General features: G+C 46.3%; 1 protein-coding gene across 2 annotated transcripts; it reads right to left on the reverse strand.

Annotated features, from left to right (window-relative positions):
* Window positions 1–6,775: 6,775 nt before the first annotated feature.
* Window positions 6,776–15,816, reverse strand: LOC125546164 (protein DETOXIFICATION 40-like). 2 transcript variants are annotated; one of them, XM_048710332.1, is made up of 7 exons: window positions 15,429–15,816; window positions 8,816–9,447; window positions 8,640–8,696; window positions 8,301–8,539; window positions 7,697–7,815; window positions 7,506–7,592; window positions 6,776–7,207 (listed from the first exon to the last, which is right to left on the reverse strand). In XM_048710332.1, exons 1-7 carry the CDS (start codon window positions 15,690–15,692, stop codon window positions 7,124–7,126), a joined length of 1,482 nt encoding a protein of 493 aa, XP_048566289.1. In that variant the 5' UTR covers window positions 15,693–15,816; the 3' UTR covers window positions 6,776–7,123. The 2 variants fall into 2 exon arrangements, with proteins under 2 accessions (XP_048566289.1, XP_048566288.1); XM_048710331.1 differs by lacking the exon at window positions 15,429–15,816 and adding an exon at window positions 12,255–12,692.
* Between the last annotated feature and the right edge of the window lie 4,901 nt (window positions 15,817–20,717).

Here is a 20,717-nt window from a genome sequence, read left to right on the forward strand (position 1 = left end):
TATTATGTATGCCATGCTGTGTACCAGACCTGATGTAAACCTTGCCGTAAGTTTGGTAGGAAGGTACCAAAGTAATCCCGGCAAGGAACACTGGACAACGGTCAAGAATATCCTGAAGTACCTGAAAAGGACCAAGGAAATGTTTCTCGTTTATGGAGGTGACGAAGAGCTCGTCGTAAAGGGTTACGTCGACACTAGCTTCGACACAGATCTGGATGACTCTAAGTCACAAACCGGATACGTGTATATTTTGAATGGTGGGGCAGTAAGCTGGTGCAGTTGCAAGCAGAGCATCGTGGCGGGATCTACATGTGAAGCGGAGTACATGGCAGCCTCGGAGGCAGCGCATGAAGCAATTTGGGTGAAGGAGTTCATCACTGACCTAGGAGTCATACCCAATGCGTCGGGGCCGATCAAGCTCTTCTGTGACAACACTGGAGCTATTGCTCTTGCCAAGGAGCCCAGGTTTCACAAGAAGACAAGGCACATCAAGCGTCGCTTCAACTCCATTCGTGAAAATGTTCAAGATGGAGACATAGATATTTGTAAAGTGCACATGGACCTGAATGTAGCAGATCCGTTGACTAAACCTCTCCCTAGAGCAAAACATGGGTGTTCGATTCATCACAATGTAACTAGATTATTGACTCTAGTGCAAGTGGTAGACTGTTGGAAATATGCCCTAGAGGCAATAATAAAAGCATTATTATTATATTTCCTTGTTCATGATAATTGTCTTTATTCATGCTATAATTGTGTTATCCGGAAATCGTAATACATGTGTGAATAATAGACACCAACATGTCCCTAGTAAGCCTCTAGTTGACTAGCTCGTTGATCAACAGATAGTCATGGTTTCCTGACTATGAACATTGGATGTCATTGATGACGAGATCACATCATTAGGAGAATGATGTGATGGACAATACCCAATCCTAAACATAGCATAAGATCGTATAGTTCGTTTGCTAGAGTTTTCCAATGTCAAGTATCCTTTCCTTAGACCATGAGATCGTGTAACTCCCGGATACCGTAGGAGGCCTTTGGGTATACCAAACGTCATAACGTAACTGGGTGACTATAAAGGTATACTACGGGTATCTCCGAAAGTGTCTGTTGGGTTGACATGGATCAAGACTGGGATTTGTCACTCCGTATGACGGAGAGGTATCACTGGGCCCACTCGGTAATGCATCATCATAATGAGCTCAAAGTGACCAAGTGTCTGGTCACGGGATCATGCATTATGGTACGAGTAAAGTGACTTGCCGGTAACGAGATTGAACGAGGTATTGGGATACCGACGATCGAATCTCGGGCAAGTAACATACCGATTGACAAAGGGAATTGTATACGGGGTTGCTTGAATCCTCGACATCGTGGTTCATCCGATGAGATCATCGAGAAACATGTGGGAACCAACATGGGTATCCAGATCCCGCTGTTGGTTATTGACCGGAGATTCTTCTCGGTCATGTCTACATGTCTCCCGAACCCATAGGGTCTACACACTTAAGGTTCGGTGACGCTAGGGTTGTAGGGATATGTATATGCAGTAACCCGAATGTTGTTCGGAGTCCCGGATGAGATCCCGGACGTCACGAGGAGTTCCGGAATGGTCCGGAGATAAAGAATTATATATAGGAAGTACTATTTCGGGCATCGGGACAAGTTTCGGGGTCACCGGTATTGTAACGGGACCACCGGAAGGGTCCCGGGGGTCCACCGGGTGGGGCCACCTGTCCCGGGGGGCCACATGGGCTGTAGGGGGTGCGCCTTGGCCTACATGGGCCAAGGGCACCAGCCCCAAGAGGCCCATGCGCCTAGGGTTTCAAGGAGGGAAGAGTCCTAGGAGGGGAAAGCACCTCCTAGGTGCCTTGGGGAGGAGGGATTCCTCCCCTTGGCCGCACCCCCCTAGGAGATTAGATCTCCTAGGGCCGGCGCCCCCCCCTTGGCCCTCCAATATATAGTGGGGAGATGGAGGACTTCTTACCTCTTGCATTTGGTGCCTCCCTCTCCCTCTCCAACACCTCCTCCTCCATAGTGCTTGGCGAAGCCCTGCCGGAGTACTGCAGCTCCATCAACACCACGCCGTCGTGCTGCTGCTGGAGCCATCTTCCTCAACCTCTCCTTCCCCCTTACTGGATCAAGAAGAAGGAGACGTTACGCTGACCGTACGTGTGTTGAACGCGGAGGTGCCGTCCGTTCGGCACTAGAATCTCCGGTGATTTGGATCACGTCGAGTACGCCTTCCTCATCCCCGTTCTTTTGAACGCTTCTGCGCGTGATCTACAAAGGTATGTAGATGCAATCCGATCACTCGTCAGCCCACGGCCCTCCTCGCGCGCGTCCGAAAAGTTGTCCCAAACCCGACCCGGACTGTCGCCACATTTGTGTCCGGATCATCCCCAAACGTCTACAAAACGTCTCCATTTTTTTATTTGGGCTCCCTAGCTATTTTATTCGCGATCGTCCGATTGTGATCGGAGGGACGAGATAGTCTCTACCCTAATCCTTTGTAATATAAATAGTGGGCAACCCTAGAAATTAGGGATCTTGTCCCACCCATTCCGTGTCCACCGCCACCACTATCTTCTTGGGGATCCGCGCTGCCCAATCTCTAGCCGCCACCCACACTCCCTCGAATCCTCCATCGAGCCAACCCCGGCTCCTCTGAGATCCATCCAGCCGCCCGACCCTCGTCGGAGATGAGTCCTGACAGCCCTGCTCCTTTCCCCTCTTGCTTCTCTTTCTCTCTCGTCTCACATCTCCTCTCTCTCTCAGGAACCTTTTCTTCGATCCATCGCCATGAAGTGCCACAGGAGCTCCGCCGCAAGTCCCAAGCCGCGCATCGCCACCAGGGATCCGCCGGACATGGCCTCTGCCCTAGGACCCGTGCCCGTGCCTCGGATCAGCCGCGCCGCCCTGGGTCCCCGTCAGCGTCGGCCCTCTTGTTCCTGCGCCGGACAGAGGAGCTCGACCCCTTCTTCCCGCTACGTCCTCTGCTTCTTCCTCGAGCCCGCAAGGGAGACGACCACCCCTGCACCCCGCCGCCTGCAGGGACTGCAGCCATGTCGGCCTCTCGCCGGAGTCCTTCTCCTCGCCGCTGCCTCCCTGCAAGCACCGCCGCATCGCTTCCCTGCTTCCTCTTCGCGCTCGTGGCCCATGCCTTCGCCTTGCCGTCGTCCAGCCGTGCCGACGCGCCCCTGCCTCCTTGTTTCCGAAGACAAGTGCTGCCGTTCTCCTGCATTGACCGGCGCCAAGTTTTCCCTGCGCCTGGAACCGCTCGGATCCGTCGATGCCTCGACCTGCCGCCTCGGATCTCGGCGACCACAGTTCGCCGTTGCCGCGCCGAGACCCGCTGCCGCCTCCATCGCCTGCTCGTCGACGTTCTGCTTCACGCCGCGCCGCCGTCCCGTTCGTCCCTGACGAACTGCAGCTGCCGCTCGGGTCAACGGTCGTGCGCACTCGACCGCACGCGCCCGATCTACCTCCAAGCCAGGCCTTGGGCCGCCTTCCCACACCGGTCTGCTCCACGCCTCTGGCCGCGTGGGCTATTTCCCCTCCAACGGCCCGTTTTGGCCCATGGTGAGCGCCCCAGCGCCCAACAGTTTCGGGCCGAGCGCCTGTTTTTTTTTCCGCGACCGAATTTGCTAATTAACCAGGGTTTGGCAGATTTGCAGAAAAACCCTCCATGTTCGTGCATTTAATAACTCATCATCCGTGCACCGGATTAAAAAACTTTATATATGAAACTTGCTTAGAATTTCATCTAGTTTAATAATATCCAACTTTCATCTATGTTTAAAATGTTTAAAATGCTGTTTGTTTAAATTTGTTTAAATAACTTGCTAAAATGCTTTAATTCATAACTAAATAACCGTAACTCGGAATTTAATAAGCTATATGTAAATGGGGTGGAAAAATGCTTAGTTTAACATGATGGCTTTACTTTGCGTGTTTAACAACTCTAAAATAATGTTTAGGGCAGAACAGTACCAAATCTATAATATGCTCATGAGGAGTTTCCGGAATTGTTATTCGTTGCTTCCGGCCTCATTTAAACTTGACTAGATAGGTAGTTTACTTTGCTTCACCCTTGCCATGTTAAGAACATTTAATATTGTTGGGGTACATAAACGAGAGAGAACTAAATAATTGATGTGGTGTTCCGTCAATATGCAACCTGTTGCATATTGAACTCCACTTAACTTGTAGTGTTGTTTGTGCACTTTGCCATGCCATGCATATTTAAACCGGACATGCATCATACTTGGTTGTGCATCATGCCATGTTTATGTGATGGTTGTTTACTATGTTGTTTGCTTCTTTCCGGTGTTGCTTCTTCGGGTTGGTTCCGATAACGTCGCGTTTGTGAGGATCCGTTCGACTACGCCCGTTTGTCTTCTTCATGGACTCGTTCTTCTTCCTTGCGGGATCTCAGGCAAGATGATCATACCCTCGAAATCACTTCTATCTTTGCTTGCTAGTTGCTCGCTCTTTTGCTATGCCTATGCTACGATGCCTACCACTTGCTTATCATGCCTCCCATATTGTTGAACCAAACCTCTAACCCACCTTGTCCTAGCAAACCGTTCATTGGCCATGTTACCGCTTTGCTCAGCCCCTCTTATAGCGTTGTTAGTTGCAGGTGAAGATTAAAGTTTGTTCCTTGTTGGAACATGGAGATGTTGTTCCTTGTTGGGACATGTTTACTTGTTGGGATATCACAATATCTCTTATTTAATTAATGCATCTATATACTTGGTAAAGGGTGGAAGGCTTGGCCTTTTGCCTAGTGTTTTGTTCCACTCTTGCTGCCCTAGTTTCCGTCATATTGGTGTTATGTTCCCGGATTTTGCGTTCCTTACGCGGTTGGGTAATAATGGGAACCCCTTGACAGTTCGCCTTGAATAAAACTCTTCCAGCAATGCCCAACTTTGGTTTTACCATTCGCCACCTAGCCTCTTTTTACCTTGGGTTTCGCGGACTCAAGGGTCATCTTTATTTAAACCCCGGGCCAATGCTCCTCTGAGTGTTGGTCCAACCTGTCAGCTGCCGGTGGCCACCAGGGGCAACTCTGGGCTGGCCTACCCGTACCTTGGACAATCCGGTGTGCCCTGAGAACGAGATATGTGCAGCTCCTATCAGGATTTGTCGGCACATCCGGGCGATGTTGCTGGATTTGTTTTACCTTGTCGAAGTTGTCTTGTAGAACCGGAATACCGAGTCTGATCGAAATGTCTCGGGAGAAGGTTTATCGTTCGTTGACCGTCAGAGCTTGTGATGGGCTAAGTTGGGACTTCCCTGTAGGGATTTGAACTTTCGAAAGCCGTGCCCGCGGTTATGGGCAAATGGGAATTTGTTAATGTCCGGTTGTAGAAAACCTAAAGTTGATCTTAATTAAAATACATCAACCGCGTGTGTAGCCGTGATGGTCTCTTCTCGGCGGGGTCCGGGAAGTGAACACGACGTTGGAGTTATGCTTGACGTAGGTTGTTCTAGGATCACTTCTGGATCATAGTTTCTCGTCCGTGCTTTGCCTTCTCTTCTTGCTCTCATTTGCATATGTTACCCACCAAATATGCTAGTCGCTTGCTGCAGCTCCACCTCATACTTTTACCCTTCCTATAAGCTTAAATAGTCTTGATCGCGAGGGTGTGAGATTGCTGAGTCCCCGTAACTCACAATTACTTCTAAAACCAGTTTGCAGGTGCCGATGTTACCGAGCAGGTGACGCAACCAAGCTCAAGAAGGAGCTCGATGAAGATCTCGTTCTGTGTGTTGTTCTGTTTCCAGTTGATCAGTAGTGGAGCCCAGTCGGGACGATCGGGGATCTGTGTAGCATTTGGGGTAGTCTTCTTTTATTTTGGGTTCCGTAGTCGGACCTTGATTGTATCTGGTTGATGTAATGCTTTATTCATGTATTTGTGTGAAGTGGCGATTGTAAGCCAACTATGTATCTTTTCCCTTATTGTATTACATGGATTGTTTGCGAAGATTACCTCACTTGCGACATTGCTTTCAATGCGGTTATGCCTCTAAGTCGTGCTTCGACACGTGGGAGATATAGCCGCATCGAGGGCGTTACACCTGTCTACCTATAGGATTTTTCTAGTAGTGGAAGAACGTGAGAGAGTAGAAGCCACATAACTATTGGTATGGACCCGTGGTCCACGGATGACTACTCACATGGTCATTGGTGCAGCAAGGTTGATAAAACAAGCTCAATGATGACATTAGGTGTTGTATATGTTAGCATATTTTTCTACGAGCTTAGTCAAACTTAAAGGAGTTGGACTTAGCACAAACCTTGTTGCACCTTGGGTTTCATGTGTGCATGTGGAGAGGATATTCTACTTAAAAATATCTCCTAACTTAAAAAAGAAACACTAAAGTCCTGTCCTGCAGTTCTCTTTCGTCTAACTTAGTAAATTCCACACTCCCTCTTTCTGTTTTGATATTTTTTCCTTCCATCTCCGCTTTTTCCATTGCTACAAACCGCCTCAATTGTCACACCAATTATTGACTTATCAAATAAAATTGTGTTTTATGTGATAAGTCAATAAAGTTACCAAATGAGTGTTTATCAAATAAAATTCTACTTTTTAACGCAGTCACAATAATATGGGCAGGTAAATCATATGCTAAATACTATAATATTTATAACACGTCGCAATGCAGGGTAACCATTTACTAGTCCCTCTTATCCAAACTAAATGTGGTTCTTTTAGTTCAAATTTGAACTAAAACTACAACACTTATTCCGGTCTCCTATCCAAAACTTCACACCCTTTTCTTTACCTGATTCAGCATCATGCCAAGCTAATTACAAATGTATTACAAAGTCGCCAAATAATGGCCTTCCAAGAAAGACGGGAAAACCAATAACTTAAAGACAATTCAACAAAAGAAAGATGTAACATGCTAACCAAGACTACAGTATGTATTAACAAGCCCATCACTGGCGTGTCATCCAAAAAATTGAGGCATAAACTCATAGATATCTACGCGAAAATAAAGAGACCTGAATTCAGCCCCTCCCACCCACGCCGACGGCGAGTCTCATAGCCAGTACACTTCTGACTCGGATAACTGGAAACACAAAACTAGACTGGTCCACTTATTTGTTATTGTCCTTGAACCCTGCAAGGAGAGGCTCTTTCTTCTCGTCCCAATTGTTCAACCTTTTCTGTGCCTCCTCTACCTGAGGAATGTAGAAAAAACACAATACAGTTAAATAGTGCATCTTTTTCAACGCATATATTTGATAAGTTTGCATCAAGCATATACTCTCAAGAAGGTTCTAAATCATGTGATGGAAGGAACGACAATGAGCAGGCAACAGTTTGTATGTTACACTTCTGACAACATATATGGCGACAAGAAAGATAGGCTGTGTCCTCGGACATCAGGGAGTTAATTTGCTATTCATCATTTCAAATTTCGTTTAAAAGAACGGAAATGTAAATTCAACTTTCTGCTCTTGTAGTAATAAGGGATACCTCTTTGGTCCAGTCTGTTCTTATGGTGACCCATAGCAGAATGGCTGTCTGCAAGGCCGTTCCCCCAATCAAGCCACCCCAAATACCCTGCAAGTAGGCATGCGATTCCATCAAAACAAGTTAGAACACAGAATTGAAGACTGTATCATCACTGAATATATATATGAAAATTTCATAGACAGATCCATCACCTTTGCGCCAAGATTGAAGAAAAAACCGAGAACAACACCAAGTGGAACGCCTACAACGTAGTAAGAGCCGACGTTCACGTAAGCAACAAATTGTTGCCATCCACACCCAACGGCAACACCTGATGTTTCCATGGATGTTAGTAAATTTAAATCAACATGAATATGTGGTATCTCAAGAGAGAACATATGCATCAGAAAACATGGTAGACTTGTTTCCCTAATTTGTACCTTCACTTTTCTTCCCTAAGGGTCTACATCTTGTAGTAGCCTATTCTTTTCTTGTATTTGAATACAAAAACTAATCAAATCATGGTACGGAAACCTACTATATCCTTAAAATAACAGGATAGGCATAATAGTTTGTGCATGGCCGACAGGGTACATTGGAATTCAGTAACTATGAACAAAAAATATAGATTGAATTAAAAAACTGAAATTGCATAGGAATTGTAACGTTAAACAAAATGTAGATGGGGTAGTGATACTACCAGCTACTTATGTTTGAAAATTGCACCTGCCATGAACACTCTAGAAAGTTGTACTAATGGGCCAGACAAGAATGAAGATAGCACATTTCGTCATGCAGAAAGTTTCTAAAAGTTACCTGTCAGTACAGGTTGGATGCCACCGAGAACGAGGGTTACGGCGAGCAACGGGCAGAGATCTGCCACCGCGTCCGAAACTGCTTCACCATCTGTGAACAAGTAGCTGATGTGGTTGCGGAGGCAGAGGATCACAACAGCAAGGATGGTAGAGATTGTTGCAGAGAGCCCGGTCACGACCCACACAGAGAAAAATGCAGACTTGGGGTTGCCGGCGCCAAGCTCATTGCTCACTCGTACACTGAAGAGAAAACGTATCAATTAGTTAGTTAGAGTACTTACCTAGTTGTCACTACGCAATGCTAATGTTTATCAAGGCCTTTGAATATAGACTTGCGAACCTTGCAGCGGCATTGAACCCAACGGAGATCATGAACACCCAACCATAAATCGTCATGCTGCACACACGCATCACAAGTTAATTAGCACCCACAGATGCCTCACAAGCCAATTAGCACCAATTTTGCAGACTTATTACTAGGAATAACATCAAGATTCAAAGTCCAATGATACTCACCACACAGACAGGGAATCCAGGGCAATCTCAGGGTTGGGGAGCAATCCAGCAATGATCACGAGCACCTGAAAGTACCATGTCTCAAGGCACAGCATCACGGCAGACGCGGCGGAGAGTTTGAAGAAACTTGGCAAACCGGAGAAGGCCTGCCAACTGAATCCCGTCCACGTGTGCCGGCACGTCGGGCTCACGACAATGTACACAAATTGCGCTCCGACGATAATCCACCAGCTCACACTCAGCACCAGTGAGGCACCGAGCAGCCCAAGGCCGACCTTGTACATGAGCACCCAACTCAGCATCACATGTAGAACGAGTGTTGCCGTTGAGATGTAAGCACTCGGCAGGACGATGCTCTGGGCCTGCAGGAACTTCTGAATGGGGAAGTTGACGGCGTACGCGAAGATCTGAGGAATCAGGCCGTAAACGAAGATCGATGCGGCGCGGGCTATCTCCGGTGACTGTCCCATCAATAAGAGGAGTGGCTCCGAGAAAGCGTACATCACAGCAAGTGGTATGCCGGTTAAGCCCAACAGAATGACGGAGCGCTGTAGGTAGATTCCGAGCATGTCGTATTTGTGTGCACCGTAGGCCTGCCCGCAGAGGGTCTCCACTGCACTTCCCATGCCCAGCTGCAAAAACAAAAGCGTAATGTCTTAATTGTTAGGACTGCCACGAATTGCATTCTAGCAAATTTGTAGTTTAGATTCATCATCATGAGTTACTTTCATATTGCTCCCTCCATTGTCATCTATTCTTTTTCTTCTTACATACTAACTTGCAAAACATTTTTGCATTTTCTTAGAAAACAACATCTACTTGTGTTTTCAATAAACAAGGAAAGAGGTTCAAATTTGTTGATTGATTGCTGGATTTGTTTTGGAAATTAAACAATGAAGATAAACTGATGATCAACTAAAAACAACAGCCAAGGCAACTAGTAATCAATCTCAAGAAGCACATTGAGAATCCAAAGACTCTAAAGTATAATACTACGTGTCATGCATCATTACTGAGTAGGTGCATCTGGTGGATGAGTCCAGATTTTCCATTAATGTGCAGCCTCCTTCGACAGCTGAGGGAAGATATCACATGATACCATGTTTTAAAACAGAATTTTTGATGTTTCAAAAAAAATCATGAATATGCACAAGACATGTTCACACAATCCCTAAAAATCCACAGGTGAATAGTAACATTTGTGTTTTGTCTTTTTGTGACACTATTGATGCTGAATTTGTCTTTTTTATTTCTCAATGTGTATTTTGAATTTGAATCTGATTTTTTTAGGGCTAGTAGACATAGTCTTGTGAACATGCACAATTTTTCTGGAATTTTTTGAAGCATGTAAATTTGATTTTTGTGACATGGTATCACGGTATGATGGTATCATGTGATAGTTGACACCACAGGATATTTCCCCGGAGAGCTGGCAGCTACACCACCATGATTGGTACGACTAAGTGGGGTCGAAACAGCATTTAGACTTAAGATTAGAAGACAGACATTCCAAATGACATATGGGGCGAGGTGTAGTTGCCGACGAGCCATACCAATCCATCAACCTCCCACCGATAAACAAATTACTAGTACCTCTCACCCATAAACAAACGAGCTTGGCTCTTGTCGGACGCTATCAATTTTTGATTGATTGGTTGATTGAGAGGGGAGAATATATCAATCCGTCGACAACAGTCCAAGACTGATGGGACAGGTCACGTCATTTGTCAAGGAAGGCAAGCATACTTTGCTTACACATTGGCAATACGATTTTTTAGCAGTAATAAAATATGATCACCCCACAGTGTGCTCTGCTTAGAGATTTGTAACTTTTCTTCTTCTTTTTGTGTGGTGAAGATTACCACAGTATTTTATGTAGCACTGAAAAATCTGTAAGCCGTGATGTCAGGGTAAACATGGAGCACAAGCTGCCTTGACTTAAGCAGACACACTGCGCACTTATTGAGGTGGTCACACCGTTATCTTTTGAAGGACCACATATAGTCCATAATGGGAACGGTCCAAGCACTTGAAGATGCCCAAAAAGGGAAGGGAAGAGAGTGGGGAGGATCTAGAGCTTCTGGGTCTACTCAGTAATGATGCAAGAATGGAAGTCCTGTATGATGTGGAAGTGTACAAATTAAGCACCATGTGGCGTGTGATTGACAAGGGAAGAAGCCAAGAAACCGAGTGAGAGAGATAGAGGACATCATGTGTGTGGATCTAGATGAAAGATGACACATAGTAGATGGAGAGTGGGAGGTGGCATCTCGCTTTCGACCGTGCATGGAAAACACGCCATGCATGTATGGGTGGCCCTACTTGTGCATGCCAAATAGGCGTTGCCAACCCTAGACCTGTCGCGCGCAATCTAGTCTAATCTACCAGTGGTAGAGTACGTACGTAAGAAATATGAGTGCCACGCTCCGTCTGCTTAGCAGGGGGTGGGTGGGTTGGGGACTTGTGGGCATCATCTAGCCGTGGATGCTACCCATTGATCGAGAAAGGAGAATATATAAATGCGACGATAACAGTCCAAAACTTTTAGTATTTTATTTTATTTTCTGCGAGGAGAGAGACAAGAGTCCACAACTGATAGGATTCTGATTAAATTAAGCTGAAGATAAGCCTGCTATCAAGGGACTGTTAGGCACTAGTAGGACCCAGACACACTGCATACATTTAACGTGGTCACTATGCATATCCCGACAGACATTACCTCCCTCCATGCCTCTTTCCAACCACCTTCTAGGGCAACAGATCTCCTAGATGGGGGAATGGATGGAGCTCGAAGCAGGCAGGTGGCACGCGGACACGTTGCTTTCGACCACGTGGACGGTTCAGAGACGGCCAGCAAGAAAGTGAAGAGGCAGAAGAGGACGGAATGAATCACTGGCTTGTGCCAAGTCGCCATGGAGGCAGTACCAAGTCGCCATGAATCACTGGCTTGTGCCAAATGGGCCTGCCATTTGCCATGCCATGCATAGACCTCTCGCCAAGGCCACTCCATGCCTCTAGTACTAGTACTAGTACTCCCACTAATCCAATCCACCTCTACTAATAAGCACACGACGTCATAGGCTAATCCACTCCAGGGTTGCCAGAATCTAATCCACTACGTACTTACTGTAACAGGAAACAGTACTTGTTCTAAGCTGTACGTGGGTGGGTTTGTGGCCATCATCTTGCCAAGCCACAAGGGGCCTGCCTGCAAGATCCATACCCGTCGGAGAGCATGTGCTAGCTCTGTCAACTCTCGAAGATCTACCCCAACATTTCCATCTACCCGAAGATCATGTGCTCTCAGCTCTCAATGAGCATGGGCTCCAACTACGCCGGCCAGAGAAACACAAACGCACCAAACATTTCGATCTACCCCATCGAAGCATTGCGGCTACGTATAGAGAATTAGAGATGAGAGGACAGACTCCGTGCGTACCATGAGGCCGTAGGCGAAGGTCTGGACGCCGGTGTTGCCGAGCGAGGCGGCGGCCAGCTCCAGGGTCCCCAGGTGGCCGCACAGGATCTGCGTCGACATGGACATGACGAAGTTGATCATGTACACCACCACCGCCGGCGCCGCCAGCCGCGCCAGCAGCCGGAGCTCCACCGACGCCGCCAACCACGCGCGCTCCGCCATCGGCGCCGACGTGTCCGTCAGGATGCTCTCCAGCCGGCACGACGCGCCATGCTCATGCTCCTCCCCGCCAGCCATGATGCTCGTGAGATTTGGTAGCTAGGACAAGAGAGAGGCTATGGAGCTAGGGGCTATAGCTAGCTCGCCTCGTATATGCGCGTGTTGTGTCTGTGCCCTCTTGGCGTTGACGCTCCGGCTAAATAGTGGATTGGCTTGGCTCTTTCCAGATTGAGATTGGTTTCTTCATCACTCACCCCCACTGACGGCATCGTCAATAACAGGCCTGGATTCCCGCTGACGGCACTGCCGACGGTGGGACTCACCACGCTCTGGCTGTCTGGCCAGACCACGGCCTGCCTGCCTTCCAAGTCGCCGTCCACGCAAGCCCACGAGGTACACGCGCCCGCTGTCGCTGGTCCACTGGCTGACAATGGTAGCTGGTGGTGGCTGGGTTGCCACCGGCGCGACCCCTTTCAAGGCGATGGGCAGTCCGGTCCAGACCTAGCTAGTCCGGTGGCTCTCCTTCATCACCCGAACCTTGGGGGAGTGGGTAGGTATGGACACCATGTGCGGCGATGATGCCCATACACATGGGAGCATGAGCATCATTTGAGCCAGCTTGGTGTTCAGAAACGTAGTTTCCATAGCAAAATTATGTTTCTATTGCAATTATGGCTGGACATACATTGCATCAAAAACAATGATTAAGCGCCAGGATCCATCTTATCTTAAGTTTCTATATCACTAGAATCTTTCTTTGTTAAGGACGTACTGCAGTGCTCTGCTCATCATCCTATTAGTTGTTGTATGTAAATTTCCAAAAATGCTAGACCTACGAATGATTTGTACGTAAACTTGCGAAGGATCCGGCTCCTCTGACATACAAAAGGAAAGGCAGAGAAGCACAATACTTCTTTGTGTAGAACAAAGAAGGCAAGTCAGAGAGGTGGTGCAGGCACCATAGATAATGTGATGTATAATGTGAGTAATTACTGTAGTTAAACACTGAGCCACCTTGCTTTAGTGCGGCTGTGGCGAAGCAAAGTCAGCGAACTGTAGCTCTACCTAACTTCCCTTGCAATACCAGAGGATCTCGTTTCACTTAAAAAGTCCTCCTATCCCACTAATCAAACCTCCCCCTGAATTTCAGGGTGGGCCCGAGCGTCACTTATCCCTAATTAAAACCTGCGAAATCACCCCGTAACCCCCCCCCCCCCCTCTGCACACAAGGACACATTGGTGTAGCATAGCTTGTAATTTCAATAGTTCGTTTCTTAGAGAAAAAAATGAATGGTTCATCATGCCATTGATCGCATCATCATGATATTACATGCTTAATGTAGCTCATCTATAGATGGGTTGTTGTTTGTTGCATTTGTTTGTGTTGTGCATGAGTGGGAAATACACTTTGGTTCCTGGTTGTATATGCACCCTATATGGGGATTTTTTTTAATATTTTAATAAAAAGTCAAAATAGGTAACTATTTTGACAAAACACTTGACTTACTTTTGCACTGATATATAAATGTCGACGAAAAAAAAACAAAAGTTGACCTCACAGCAAAAAAGACAAAATTTATTTGCTATTATAGGTCACTATTCACACTATTTTAGCCAAAAAATTGTCTTTTTTGAAAAGAAGTCAAAAGGATATATTTTTTTGTGGATTTTATTTCTCACGAGTACAATAGAAGGTCAAGTTTATTTCAAAAATATTTTCATGAATTGTTGACTTTTTGTTGATTTACTAATTTTTTTCCCATATAAGGTGCATATGTCCCCACAGATCAAAAGCTCCCCTCCGTGCATGAGTGCCGTAGACAGGAACCAACATATACTAGATGTCATTTGTGGATGCCCTACGCTTTCCAGTATTATATTCCATGTTCCCTTCGACCTCATGTCAACAAAATAAATATTTTCTTCTCTTCCCTTTATCTGATTTATTCTCTTACTTTTTTCTCCTGAAAATATAAAACTGCTAAGATATAGGTCTACATTGGTTTAAGATGAACACCCAATGATGGTTGTAATCTTGAGGTGTTCTAATTTTATTGGAATGGATATTATACTTGGTGGCTTTCAGTGCTCGATGATCATACTTTTAGGCCCTACAAGGGGTTAGAATGTACTCGAGTCACTCCTAGGGGTAGCTCGGGTGCTCTACCCCCCTGCCCCGGCGCGTTCTCCACTTCCTGACATGTTCTCCTTGCCATCCTCGGATAAAGCGGCCCGGTGACGGCAAGGGCCATACTTGCTTGCAGTTTGGGGATCGACACAACCCGATCTGGTGTATGGGCACCGGCCCCGGATTGCGATTTACGGCACGGCCCATCCATCCATAGCAGGAGCAGCGACGGTTGATGACTTGAGGCGGTGAGCTGTGCAGCTTTGAGGCTCCTCTCTTTGGATGCCGCCACAACGATGGCGTGGTAGCGCCAAAAAGTGAAGTGGCCGCGTTTTTCTCTCTGGGTGGGGAGATATGTGTGAGGAGGTGGATGGTACGTCGACGATTAATTGACGGGTGTTCTTTGGTTGAAGACTCATGATTTGGCGCTATGAGTAGATCAAAACAATGTCGAAGTCTGTTTGTCGTTTTGCAATCCATCAACTTCTCATATCCATAAACAAATGGAACCCATGACACACGAGCTTGACTCTTGGCAATGGCAATTAACAAAAGTGAAACATTACGTGGAGCCGGACGACACTCCATACGCCCAGTAATACACCACACAGTCATAATCTAAGAGAAATTTTCACGCTTCTTCTAAGCTGTGGGTTTTGCCAGATAGAGCGTGTGCTGGAACGAAGTATGCCCCATGCTTAATTACCGGGAGTGTTTACTACTAAACTGAAAAACGTCTCACTACATTATAAGTTACATAAGTACGACGGAGTGTCATCAAGGGACGCGCGCAGATCGGCATGCACGGAGTGATTTAGAGATGACTGGAGTGCAGAGTCGTGACGTACCATGAGGCCGTAGGCGAAGGTCTGGACGCCGGTGTTGCCGAGCGAGGCGGCGGCGAGCTCCAGGTTCCCCAGGTGGCCGGAGAAGATCTGCGTCGACATGGACATGACGTAGTTGATCATGTACACCACCACCGCCGGCGCCGCCAGCCTTGCCAGCAGCCGGAGCTCGACCGCCCCCGCCGCCCACGCGCGCTCCGCCAGCGGCGCCGTCGTGTCCGTGAGGATGCTCTCCAGCCGGCTCGGGACGTCCCCGTCGCCACCCATGCCCTGTGGCTACCTTGGTAGAAGTACAAGAGTCAAGAGACGTGCTCGGTCGATTGGCTACTATAGCTAAGCTAGCGCAGCGAGCGAGGAGCTCCGATCCTGTTGCTGCTGCTGCTGCTTGATGGCCTTCCGGGTCGTCGGCGATCCATACTTATAGAGAGTCTCATGCATAAAATAATGGATAGCCCGCGCGCCCACGTGCTTGGGCGTGGGAGACTTGAGATTTGTTTTTGCTCCTTCAACGCGACTGCTACCGCGTTCGTTCGCTCGCGGCTGCTCCACACGGCGCCGCTTGGTCGGCACAGTGATATGATGACGGGACCCGCCCCGTTGCTTCCCGGTCGTCCTCGCGCTGCACGCGCGCTGATAAGGCATGGCCTACGCGGGCACCACACCCACCCATTGGCCATTGCCTCCGCGAAGGCACGGGCCAGTGATGCGGCCGGTAGCTGCACCCATCACCTTTCCAACCACAACCCTGGTCCAAACTAGATTATCATCTCCTTGAATCCTTTGCATTTTCACCTGCTTTGTTTACATGCCAGCCTGGAGCATTATATTGCCCGTAGAAGATTACTAGAAACACGTAGAAGCGCCACCTCTATCTCTTTTTCCTCTCCCCTCTCTCTCATGCATTGACGCATAATTGTCCAGCGTGGAGCACTGTCCGTGCCTTTAGTTGTTGTCAGGTGCCACTCGCGCGACGCCTTTCACGGCGATGCTGGCATTGTCCAAGCGTAGGCAGGTTCAAATAGCCGTTGATTAATTTGTTTGCCCGATCGTCCCCCGATCCGTGTACACAACGATCGTCATCAATTTCACGGCGACGCATGTTCCATAACCAGTATAGTTGGACATACATTGCACTAGAACACACACATTAAGTGCAAGAAACACACGGTTTGGTGTAGTAATAACTGCCTAAATCTTGCTGGCCTGGCAAGATAACTGGGACTCCAACTGACAGTAGGACCTAGCCAGCGCCGGCCATACCGGGTATCCAGCTCATAGGATATTGCAATGACTTATGCTGCATCGGATCTATCACCTAATAAGAGCAACTCTAGGAGAGTCTCAATATGCGGTATATGGAGGTTGTTGAGGTGATGCGGAAACTCAGACTCCAGGTCGACTTGTCAACGGGAAATATTTTTTTTCCCCAAATCTCCCTGTCATCCCATATGAGACGGGGATCACGTGAAGTTTCCTTCACGTCACATGCAACTGCCGCTTGGAGTGCGCTTCAAAAGTTGGCCTCAAGACGGCAAATAGGGAGCCTGGAAGGCCAAATATGTTGGACACGTCATAAATTATGGCAAATTTCATAGATATGTTGACTATGCTAGAGTGCCTTTTTTTGGCAGAAAGTCAAGAAGTTCGTGCATGAGGCCACTGCGCTCAAGAAGTTAGTGGATCGCATCAAAAGCCATCCCGGTAACACCGACTACGTGGTCGTGGAAGGTGAAGATGAACGAGGCAGTGAGCGAGGAAGAAGACGTCGAGGGAACGCAGTGGGGGAACAACGAGAGAGGAACGTATTGGTTGTCAATCTACTGCTCATAGGGTGTGTGCTGCTGCTGGCGAGGATGTGTACAACTGAATGAGAACAGGGGGTAAGGGGAACCGAAAAAGATGACCCAGCTGAGAGGTGGGTTACACGTTCATCTCAATGAAACATGCATACGAGTTGCCACCTCAGCACTTACGGATGGACCTCACATATTGGAAAAGTAATTAAAATGCCCTAAGTCACCGATCGGTGGTTTATGCAAAAAAAAAAGATCACCGCATACATGGTGTTTTGGCAACAAAATTGTAAAAGGTTGTTCCATGCAAACCAAGCCTTTAATGTGATTGTTTCATGGATTTATCTCGCTTAATTCTTCTTAAGTATTTGCTTGGATGTTCCTGGTGATTTTGTGTTATTTTTTTTACTATAATAAGTAACTATCTTGAACAATAGAAAGTACTACTCTCTTCGATCCATAATAATTCACGCACACTTAGTACAACTTTATATTAAAATTATACTAAGTATGCATCAATTAATTTGAATCAGAGGAAGTAATATGTTTTTGCCCCAATCGATTGTTTCTAGTGCGGGTAACTCCATAGGATTTCCCTTCAGTTCACCAGCTCACTTTCTCCTCCTATCTCCTTATAATGAACTGATATTTTCCTTAAGATATTATTCGAAAGGTGGTTTGCCGATTTTGAAAGCGACAACAGTAACCAACAAGGTCACTATAGTTGGGTTCGTAGAGGCTTCTGCCCTTTCTTGCACATTAGGTGTGTTGTGGCCTTGCCTTGGCTTTGCTATAGGAATTAGATGTCCGTGCACTTTTCTGCAGAGGCAGGGCCGGTCCTGATATTTCGGGGGCCCAGGGCGAAATTACAACCCGGGGCCCCTACTTAAAGATCAAAATAATAATCTCATTTCTTTTTAGATTCATTCCTTTACCTAACTTATTATTGTCTATTGTTCTAAAATAAAACGAAAATTGTAAATAGTGTATTCCTTTACTTAATTAGACAAATCGAATACCTGATAGAGGGCAAACATCAATATGAAAGGTTTAAAGTTTAAAAAGGTTCATTGGAAATAATAGAAGATCATTTACGTACCCGACGGCTACGGGAGTCTGAGTGGCTTTATTATATAACCATGTTTGGATTGAAGTTATGTGTGTATAGCTGAGACCTTCTTCCATTTTTAAGTTAAATTTGCAGTCATGATAATTTGGAGAGGGAATGCAAAGAACGACAATCGAACACATAGCAGGCAACTTTTTCAATAGATAAGGCGATTGGTGTTGTGTCGACAAAGTCCAGATTGAAGTAAGAAATAGAGCAACGGGCACACGAAATTAAAATTTTATACTGCATCATATGCGAGACCTTCTAAGATCTGACTGCTGCTGCACCATATGAACGTGACCAACTAGAAAGAGGAGGTTAGGGATTACCTTATAAGTGGGGTGGCTTCGTCTTGCACATGAGAGGCATCTTACGAACGGGGGATAACACAACGGGACCGGGGACCTGGAGGAAGACCAGCCGGCCGCATGGCGGAGAGCGATCTACATCAGCATCGCGACTCGCGATCGGGGCCCTCGGGGGAATAGGATCGTCGCGAAGCGGCGAACTCGCGATGGGAAGAAGGAAAACAGGGATTTTTCTGTGCGTCTAGGTCGATGCCTCCTTATGGTCTGGGCCATGGGCTCCTTGCGAACCCTGGAGGGGGCCCCTAGATTTCAGGGCCCTCGGCGGCCGCCCCCCTACCACCCCCTCAGGGCCGGCCCTGTGCAGAGGTGGTAATTAATCACATCATTCATTTTGGTATAGTCTGTCTTCGAGTGACAAAAACCAAAGGACAACCAAACATCAAACTTTTCTTTTGTAAAAGTCGACTTTTCATCGTGAAGTTTTCAGCTGAACCTGTCTACTTCTACTAGAAACCTCTCTGTTTTCCTCCTTTGTGGACACAAGTAATAATCAAAGCCACATGCAAATTCATGAATCGATGATCCAACTCACAGATCTTAAAATATTTTTATATCAAGTTTTATTCTAGTTAAGCTGATGATGTTATGCATTGGTTTTCTGTCTGATAACTCTGAAAGTCAAGTATCTGCACATTTCAGACTTTGTATACGTCTAGACTGACTAGATATTATTATTTCGCATAAGCCAACTTAATTTAAAAGAAATATTAGTAGTTTGTCATATATTCATAGGTAGCCGACATATATTTTTGTAAGAAAGGTTTTCTGAGTACCACGTTACAAATAGGGTGGCGTTTTCACTTTCAGGAGCATTTGCTCCTGGATGAACAGTAATATAAAAAGAGTAAATGTTTTTAAAAAAATCTTTTTTTTGTAGATGTTTGTGTTAGTGTCACAAGCATGCTTGAATTTTCGTGCGAAACGGAGCAGCAATGTTTCGTCGGTGAAAAAAAAGCAAATTTGGGGTGACATTTGGGGGTAACATTTGGTGTTTAATTTGTTTTTTTGTACAGGCTGAAATGCTTAACCTTTTTGCCTAAATGTTTTCAGATAGTATTCGGATGTGACTATGAACATATAGGAATATTGTTGGGATTTTTCTGACATTTCAAATTTTATTTCCGCGCGCAGGAGCACGTGCACCCGGGAGCCGAATTGGATTTCTGGTTACAAAACACTTTTTCTTTATCAAAAAAGTCATGCTTTGTGCAAACTTTGCTGAGTTCAAATAGAATGAACTTGTTTGGTTGCTTCCCTGGAGCAAACATGCCTGACCAGGCACTTCCCTAATATGTGCATCCACTTTGTTTTGTTTGTGCCCTGGATAATCTGGCGATAGCCTGGCCTGAAAACCTGAGAACGTTATCAGTAAAAAAAAAAGGAAACCGGAGAGCATCATTAGCTTAGTCCATGTGACCGAGAGTGGGCGCTTGAGTGCATCCTAGGATTGCCAGAATAAAAAGGAAACATAGTAGCAGTGGTCTGATATGACATACTCAACTCGAATTGGCCAAGCATGATGTCCAGGGCAGCAATTAAACAGGCCACACAATACACATGCATGCAAGGTCATCCCCCATATGTTCTGAGTGCTTTTTCATGGCAAAGAAAAAGGAGCTACACCATTAAATATTTTTTTCTTCAAAGATGTACTGGTTATAGACTTCCACACATTCCACGAACAGGATGGTTTTTAATTTATGAATAACTCCAAGTTGTACCATATCAATTAACATCAATGAAGAGGCCGCGTGCAAAGCATCCAATGAACTTAATTACCTCATGCATGACACCAACATGAGCAGCAAAGGATAAGTAGGTTTATTTTTTAATGAGAAAGCGGTCGAAGGGAGTGCCTACTTTTGGAGGCTAGGCTACAATGATCCCAGAATTTGAAAGTCGTGCAAAAGAAAAGGTTATTTCAAAGTTTGAAAAAAATCCAAACTTTTCACAAATTACATATACAATATCAGTACATATTTTTAAAGTTTTATTAATTAGTACGATGATTTGGAGGCCA

The sequence above is a fragment of the Triticum urartu genome, chromosome 3 (assembly GCF_003073215.2).
Source record: "Triticum urartu cultivar G1812 chromosome 3, Tu2.1, whole genome shotgun sequence".
Lineage (NCBI taxonomy): Eukaryota > Viridiplantae > Streptophyta > Magnoliopsida > Poales > Poaceae > Triticum > Triticum urartu.